At 44.5% G+C, this 8,555-nt stretch overlaps 1 protein-coding gene across 1 annotated transcript; it reads left to right on the top strand.

Annotated features, from left to right (window-relative positions):
- On the top strand, positions 1-7,411 carry SDHC (succinate dehydrogenase complex subunit C). The gene is made up of 6 exons (XM_075193233.1): positions 1-102; positions 497-553; positions 1,307-1,408; positions 4,794-4,855; positions 5,393-5,556; positions 6,019-7,411. Exons 1-6 carry the CDS (start codon positions 83-85, stop codon positions 6,121-6,123), a joined length of 510 nt encoding a protein of 169 aa, XP_075049334.1. The 5' UTR covers positions 1-82; the 3' UTR covers positions 6,124-7,411.
- The last annotated feature ends 1,144 nt before the right edge of the window (positions 7,412-8,555 follow it).

Raw genomic sequence — 8,555 nt, 5'->3', positions numbered from 1 at the left:
CCAATCAGGCAGCGGCAGTACATGGTAACGAGCAGCGCGGCGGGTCACGTGTCCGTGTGACGTCAGTGACAGCGGCAGGAAGATGGCGGCGCTGTTGTTGAGGTGACTTCTCCCTGTGACCGGGGCTGGTGGGGGGAGAGAGCCGGACCCCGGGACAGAGGAGGCCTTCCCTGGATCAGAGGGGCCAGTAGTGGCGGGAGGGGGGCAGGAGGGGTATATGGGGCATCTGTGGGGTAGTTGTGGGGGCAGGGAGAGGTCAGGGGTCACCTGGGGCAATCTGTGTGCTGGGTGGGGGGGTGTCTCTGTGCCAGGGCAGGGGGTGACCTGCTGGGTAAGGGTATTACTGTGGGGGTATTAGTAGATATGTGGGGTAGGTGAGGGCAGGGGTATTGGGGTCATCTGTATAGGGGGCAGTGTGTATATATATATATATATTATAGTGTTTTTGTTTGACTCTGACTTCTCTCATCTTCCCCCCCCCCCCCCCCCCTCCCAGGCACGCTGCCCGGCAATGTCTCCGCTCCCAGCTCCGGCCTATGTTCTGCATTAGGAAGTAAGTACTTTGCACGTATTTCTCAAACTGTTTATTTGTTTGTCTCCAGTGAACACGACAACTTCCACATTTACGGCCGCTATCGCCCCTTCCTCACCCCTATATAAATGGCTTCCTCCTTCATTCCCCCCACTATACAGCAGATCCTTCAATCCGCTGCTGCAGAACACTTGTCCTTTGTTTCAGGCTGTGTCCTCGCAGACTCTCTGATATATTTTCCTTGAGCTATGTCTAAGAGCCGAAAGAATGGTGCATGTGTGACCTTCTAAAGTAAATGGCTCATTGCTGTGAAAGTGTGTGTGTGTATGTGTGTATATGTATATATATATATATATATATATATATATATATATATATATATATATATATATATAATTTACATATTTTGACCCCCACCCCCCCTTATAGGGCTCATCAGTGTAAGTACCCACATGGTTTTCACATTACTGTTACCTAATAGCAGCTGAGATCCCTTCTGTGTGATAACTGCAGGGTGCCCCTATACTGTTCAACCCAGGGGTATATTAATAAACCATTTTATTCTTGTATTTGGAGAAAGCAGAAGACTCTTCAGACATCCTCTTTGTGTGGATGAAGCCCTCTTCTGTTTATATTCTTGATATTCCAATAGCATTGTAAAGTTGCTGTTAATACAGTATATAGTTCACTCATTTTGCGGCACGGTTTTGAACATGACAGCGTTGCAGATGTGCGTTTAATGCAGTACGTTATATACTTATGCCGTTTTGTTAGTGCTCTACCGATGGGGACGTCGGCAAAGCAGGAAATGCATCCATACTGGGAAAAAAACACCCGTTTGAATCGCCCCATGTCTCCTGATCTCGCTGTCTACGGGTAAGTGATTCCTGGGTGTGCCTACTACATACAGGGATCATGCTAAGACGTCGCCTACTGTAATTTGCAGTAGGCATAGATAGTAAGCTTGCGAGCAGGGTTCTCTTACTCCTTTGTCTGTATGTATTACCCAGTATTGTTAATGTTTGTTCCCAATTGTAAAGCGCTACGGAATTTGCTGGCGTTATATAAATGATGATGTTTCTGATTTCACAAGTCTAAAAGAGATGTAGAGGTTTCTGTTGCATTACAGAGGACCACAAAACCTAGGATCCAAACCTTATGTCATGTTTAAACTCGCGCCCCCCCCCCCCCCCTCCAAAACAAACAAACAAACATAAAAAACAAAGAATGACTTTCGCAAACATTGGAAAATTTCCTCATCACCTCAAGAGCTTGGAAGTCTGATATTGTATGTCAGACGGCCTCGCAGGGGCCAATTCTGCCGCTTAATATAATAATTGCCCAGCTTGGCCGTACTGTTGGGTTGAATTGCTGGATCAATTTCGGCTGTCTTGTTAGGACATTGTAGGGCGTACGACCACTATTGTATCTGTGCAGCTACATACAAGTTGTTCTGTTGTTATATGTTCAGTGGTCGGCTACAGTGTTCTTCAACATTATTACACAGGTCTGCTATGCATAGGAAAAAAATCCCACCCCACTACTGCATCTCCCTTCAGTTGCGATAATCTCCTGAAGCATTTACTTGTATATATCTATATATCTGTAACTCTTATGCAAAGCAATGTTTGATTTTAATTGTGGGTGCTCTATCCCATAGCGATTTTAGATATTGCTTTTCCTTAGTAGGAAACAGATTCGTTTTTGAAAGTTATCGCCTGGATAATATTATTGCACCTTCACGCAATTTGCGCAAAGTTCGTAATAATTTAAAAGTTATTTAAAAAATATTCCTGTCTCCTTTAACAGTGCTGTCCTGGAAAATAAGATAAGACTAGCACCACTAGATGGGAAAGCTAGATATGAAATCACTTGAATTTTTTTGTAGAAAAGAAATCTGCACTTCAAAGTTTAATACTATTATTTTTTTGGGGGCATGGAGGGGGCAGAATTATGAAAAATAAAACATAAGACACCCAAAGCCATACAGGTCACAGATCTCCAAGGTCACTTACTGCGTCCGTTATAATTTTACAGTAGGGAATTCAGTTCCTTTTATTAAGCAGTAACTTTAGAACTGGCTGCAGCAAGAGCTCTTCAATGGGGCTGTTTGTACCGCTGTGAGAATTCCTCCGCAGACGGAGAGTGGGCTGTATCAGGGTCCGATGCCAGTGAAAGTCGTCTCTTCAGCACCCGGCCCCTCTCCCCAACCACCGCTGTGCATTGTTTTCCCCTCTAAAGTTTTTCTGCCAGAGCCAGCCGAACCTCCGCCCGCTCACATACCAGGGCCCTATGAATAACTCTGCTATCTAGAGACAAGGGGTGAGACTTGCCACACTCTCTACCCCCTCGCCGCATTCCTGCCACTTTCTCCCCCCCCCGTAGAATGTGCCGAGGTTAGCGCTGCCTGCCCACGGCTTAGTAACAATGTTTATAGAAAAGCTTTTTACGGGCCGTTTATTTGTAGATCTCCGGCTAATTTCGGATCCTGCTTCGTGTGTGTGTATGACCCCCCCCCCCCTCCCTTTATGACTTCACAGGACCCTACAATAAAGCAGCGATTGAGGAAAATAAAAGCCCACTGACTTCCCAACCATCATCATCAGTTTATATAGCGCCACTAATTCCGCAGCGCTGTACAGAGAACTCGCTCACATCAGTCCCTGCCCCATTGGAGCTTAGTCTAAATTCCCTAACATACACAGAGAGAGAGAGAGACACTGTTAATTCACCGTGCATTGTTAAATAAGTAGCTGAGAAGAGAGAGAGTCTGTATCATAAACCACGTTCAGTCTGAAAAGTGTGTGTTTGTTCATTATCTTTTTTTTTTTTTTTTTTATTTATTTTTAATTGGTGTATGTGTTAGTGTCCTTTTTAAGAATCTCTCCTCTTTTGGACTATGTTCCACCCCCTTGGCACACTTCATTTGCATCTTCCACCAAATTTCACGTTTACTTCTTCTTTTTCTCAGGCGAAACTCATAACTTAAGTAGAATCTATTGCTCCATCCACTCACACAGCTAGTTTCAGGCTTTGTCTAGATCATACAGCATATTATTCTCATTCTCTGCAGCGCCGTACAGTAGGGAAAACAGGCATACAAAAAACAGGGATATGCAAGGTAGACCTAATAAATGGAGGCATGAAAACAAAGGGTATGGAGGACCCTGCTCATTAGAGAGCTTACAATCTAAGTGGAAGAGGGCACCGCTGAAATAAGAGGAGCCGAGTGTGGCTCAGTGTGGAGATTGGGACAGCTATGAGGGTGGATTAGTGTGAGTGGTATAGGTGGAAGTAGGGTAAGTTCTAATAAATAGATGGGTTTTTAGAGATCGTCTAAAGATTTGAAGGCTGTGGGAGAGTCTGATTGGACGTGGTAGGGAATTCCATAACTGGGGAGCAGCACGGGAGAAGTCTTGTAGGTGGGAGTGAGAGGTGGTTACCAGAGACGAGACAAGGCGCAGGACAGAGGTAGATCTAAGAGGGCGGGAGGGAGAGTATTTTGATATGAGATATGAGATGTATGAAGGGGTGGTGTTGGTGAGGGCTTTGTAGGTAAAGGTGAGTAGTTTCAATTTGATTCTGGAGGACACAGGGAGCCAGTGTAGGAATTTGTAAAGTGGTGCGGTGAGAGAGGAAGATCCGTCTTGTAGCAGCATTTAGGATGGATTGAAGTGTGGATATATGGGTGTCAGGAATGCCAGTTAGCAGCAGGTTGCAGTGATCCAGGCAGGAGATGATGAGAGAATGGATAAGAGTTTTGGTAGCACGTCGGGTAAGAAAAGAGCGTATTTTGGCAATGTGCTTTATGAATACCAATTTGCTGCTGTTTGTAGAACAGCGACCGGACTGGAGAGAATCGGCTGTAACTCCAAACAATTACATTTTATAATTTATCTACCCAATAACGGTCAACTATATATTCATGGTTCTATATAGGGCATGATTTTAAGGAGTGCAGATCTTACAGTTACAGACAAATCATTACTTGGATAGCAGATAAGCTTAGTAATTTATGTGCGTATATACTGCCTTATCTCTATAATCACTAGGTAGCTTGTGTGAGTATTTGTAGACTGTCACATTATATAAGAAGATTTAGACGTGGTGATAGACCGCCCTCGGTGTGTATGGTAACACTGGCATTGCCCCCCCCTTCCTGCCCTGCATTGCAGGCAGCATTGTTCTGAGCAGACAGTAAATCACTCTGACTCGTTGTCTTTGCCCAAGGCTGACCTCCCACTTTGTTTGCTCTCCGCAGATGGTCTCTGCCGATGTCGATGTCCATCTTGCACAGGGCCACCGGCATCGCCCTTAGCACTGGTGAGAATCTCTACTGCTTTGTTGTTTTTTCCTTCTTTACAGTAATGTGTCTGCACCTGCTGAACAGTTTATCTAGCCCCTTATACACCTTTGTCCTCGCAACGTGGTCCGTAGATAGGTTTTCACAGCCATAGTCCATCATTTCTGAACACAGTCCTACCACTGTGAGCGCCTTACTAGAAACGTCAACACTAATGGTTTACAAAGTGCGGTGTGAGCTCCTAATAATGGAGAAATCTCTATTCTTCCGTGTGTTCTAACATTTCAGGTGGTTTTATGTATACCTTGCCCATTAATACAGTTGGACATGTCGTAGGACAAAGCCGCCCAACAGCCAACCTTAGCCAAGTCCTTGGGAACCTCCATACTCTCGATGTATGAGAAGGTTTCGGAGTCAGTATATTCATTTAATTTAATTTAAACAGAGATGACCTGGGATACCTGAGTTTATTGCATTTTGGTGTTCTGCAGACTGATGATCGTGGAGGGTTTATAAAGTTCTTGAAGCTGTAACTTTGACCAATCTTTGTGTCCTAGGTGTATCCTTATTCAGTTTGGCAGCCTTGGTTCTCCCCGGGGATTTCGCCTCCTACCTGGAGCTGATAAAATCTCTCGGCTTGGGTCCGGCACTCATCTATTCGGCTAAATTTGTCATCGCTTTTCCTTTCATGTACCACACCTTTAATGGCATCAGACACCTGGTGAGTGCCGATTCTGTGCCGAGAAACTGCGGCTGTGTCCTTGGAAACCAGAGTGTAACTCGAGTATGGTTGGTAGGGTCAGAGGTGGGTGGAGAGCTTATCTATTGAGTAGGTGAAACGTACGTGGGACCTGGTTGAAGAGCCTATGTGCCATTCAGATGGGACTACAGCTACACAGTTTGGGTATCTGGCAGGTAGACTTGGGTAGGACCCTGGCTGAGAGCTTATGAATACGGCAAGGTGGGATCTTGGGTGGGGAAGGGTTAGACCCTGGATAGAGAGCTTGCATGTTGGTCAGGTATGTTTATTTGGGAACCTGGCTTGGAGAGCATACGTGTTGGACAAGCGAGACCCTTTTGGGTTAGAAAGGTTACGGAGTAGGGTTTTGATGGACCAATTCTGGTACTGCTTGTGTCTATTTATTTTGAGACCGTTCCCCTTTTTATTTTTGTCTCTCCGCAGGCCTGGGACCTGGGCAAAGGCTTCAAGATTCCTCAACTCTACCAGTCGGGTTATATAGTTTTGGCATTCACCCTCCTATCGGCAGCGGGCATTGCCTCCATGTAATCGGAACACACTTCTCCACCTAGTGTGAAGTTACCCATTTATTTCAATAGCACCTAATTTCCAATTCTTTTCAGACCTGAGACAGGTTTTATTTTGTTTTTTCTCCGTAGTTTTCCACCCATATCCATTACTCCTGTACACCAACATGACTTCCTTCTCTTGTCTCCAGTCCCATTTCTAAACCGGTCCTGTTCGTTCCAAGCAATGTTTAGAGTTGGCCTCTTAGCTCCTTGTACAGATGTTTCATACCATCCAATTCCTTTCGGTTTACTAGCTGTTTAGAAGACCCTCAAACCCTACTAGAGATGCTCCTGTTACTGTCTATGCAGCCAAAGATCAGACTCTAGGTTCCCTGTTTGGTGACGTGCCTTTAATTCCCCGTTTCATGGCTACAGAATATCTGACTTTTAAAGGGAAGAGTTGTCTTTATTTTGTCCATGTTTTTGGGTAGGGTTAAAAAGTGGGACATGTTGTATTTTTGATCTTCAGAACTTCTTAAAAGGACATTTTGTTTAGACTATACAAAGTCCGTAAGAAATTTTTGTGCAGCCGTGAGGACATTAAACACGCAACACAACTTGTATGGCCTCTTGCCGTTCATCAGAGGTCCATTGGCAGATCAAGCTGCACGTATCTGCTCTGGGGACTTGATGAGAAGCAAGTTAAACTGGTCTGTGTTCTTCCTCACGGATGCACAATGGACCCTCTTGTCTGGAGTTGTTGTGGGAAGGGAATTAAAATTCCACAATTTACGTGGGAAAAATCGAAAGGGCAAATGAAATGCTCTGCCAGAGATAGTATAGATGTGTTATAAATCCCGATGGACGATCGGTCCAATGTCCACCTTAACATGGACGTAGGTGGCCCCGAAGGTTTGATATAATCCACATGTAGTCTCAACCCAAAGTTGTCTAGTCTTATGTGTATGTTATCGGGATTAATGCCCTCTATACAAAGGGAAACCTTCAAAACCCTGTATTTATCTGTACTTATTGAGAAGGGAATTCACACCGTCCTAATCAGGTCATTCTCCTCGCAACGCGTTCTGCAGACTGCGGCTTGTAGGAATCTGCGCAGTATACCAGGCGCTGTTTCCAGACACCGCAACGCCGCAACTTATCTGTAAATTAATTTACCAGAACATCTTTCATATCGACAGGGCGAGTGATATTATTATTTTTTTTTGATGGTTTTTCAAAATCACCTGAACATTTCTCTGCCTTGTTCTACCGATGACAAATTCAAAATTTGTTTTCTGTATAATTCAATAAAATATATTCTTAAATAATGTTGTGTTTTTCAGACTGCTGTTCTTTTTCGGAGGACATAGTTCTTACTTGAGACACAAGACGCATTGTCCAAGTGAAGGATTAAATAAATGATTGTATGTTTCTGGAATGTATCTTGTGCAGCAAATCTCCCACTGTGCACAAACACAGCTTCGCCTTAACACGGATTGACCCTTTCCAAGCCAGAGTCGGGAGACGTAGAGTAACTTGTATCAGAAGAGTCCGTTTCGGTGCTTGTGCCATGCCTGTAAAATGTATCTCCTTTTCAAAATCTCTCTGGAGGGCAAATGAGTGTGGCTGCCTGTTGCACTCGCTGGCTCATGCTCTCTGCATGTCATGTCATTGTTAAAGGGCAGGAAAAGGTTGGATGTTATAGTGCAGACAGAGCTCTGAGATGCATTCCAATGCCTCTCTGCTAACTACATAACGTGACTGTGGTTACCATGGTAGTCATGTCGCTATGCAGAATCATTAACAGCAGACTGATGCACTTTTTTTTTTTTTTTTATGGGGTTGCTGCCTTAAAAATTTACATTGCTTTTTATTTCGCATTTAATTCCTTCCTACCCTGCTAATGACCCCGCATGACTCTTATTTACCCCATTCTCACTACTGAATGGTTAAAAATGCTCAGAGGGGCACTTGAACTATAACAATATGGTGACTGATTCCTTAGTAACACAAAGTCTTAATACATACATGTGATAACTATATAAGCCAGGCCTGCACAACCTGTGACTCTCCAGGTGTTTTAAAACTTCACGTCCCAGCATGCATCGCTAGCTATCTGCTGGCAAAGCATGCTGGGGATGGTAGTTTAAAACCTGGAGAGCCACAGGTTTGGCTAGGCCTGATATAAGCTGCCCGTGGCTCCTGCAGTATGGGCTAGATAGAGAGGGCTGGACTTTATAGCTGTCTTCTCAACCTCCAGTGGTCATTCTGCTGAGTCAGTCTATAGAACTGGGGGGAGGGTGGCTGCTCCCCAGTTACATGTGACCTTTGCTATGTGAAATTTGTTTGTTGCCCCTATAGTGTGTTGGCACTGAGCTCTAGTGCCCGTCTGATGCCACAGACTGAGGGCCGTGTTGTCACACGCATTGATTAATAAAATGTTACAATGGCGGCCTGGAATGGAACCGACAG

This window comes from Mixophyes fleayi, chromosome 12, assembly GCF_038048845.1.
Source record: "Mixophyes fleayi isolate aMixFle1 chromosome 12, aMixFle1.hap1, whole genome shotgun sequence".
In the NCBI taxonomy this organism is placed as follows: Eukaryota; Metazoa; Chordata; class Amphibia; order Anura; family Limnodynastidae; genus Mixophyes; species Mixophyes fleayi.
Note: the sequence above shows the minus strand (reverse complement) of the source record. Positions and strands in the feature narration are given on the sequence as shown.

What these genes read in the sequence shown, in the direction of transcription:
- SDHC (XM_075193233.1), top strand. Translation starts at nt 83, where the DNA reads ATGGCGGCGCTGTTGTTGAG. An exon ending in ATGGCGGCGCTGTTGTTGAG is followed by an intron (nt 103 to 496) that starts GTGACTTCTCCC and finishes CCCCCCTCCCAG; the next exon opens with GCACGCTGCCCGGCAATGTC. An exon ending in TTAATGGCATCAGACACCTG is followed by an intron (nt 5,557 to 6,018) that starts GTGAGTGCCGAT and finishes GTCTCTCCGCAG; the next exon opens with GCCTGGGACCTGGGCAAAGG.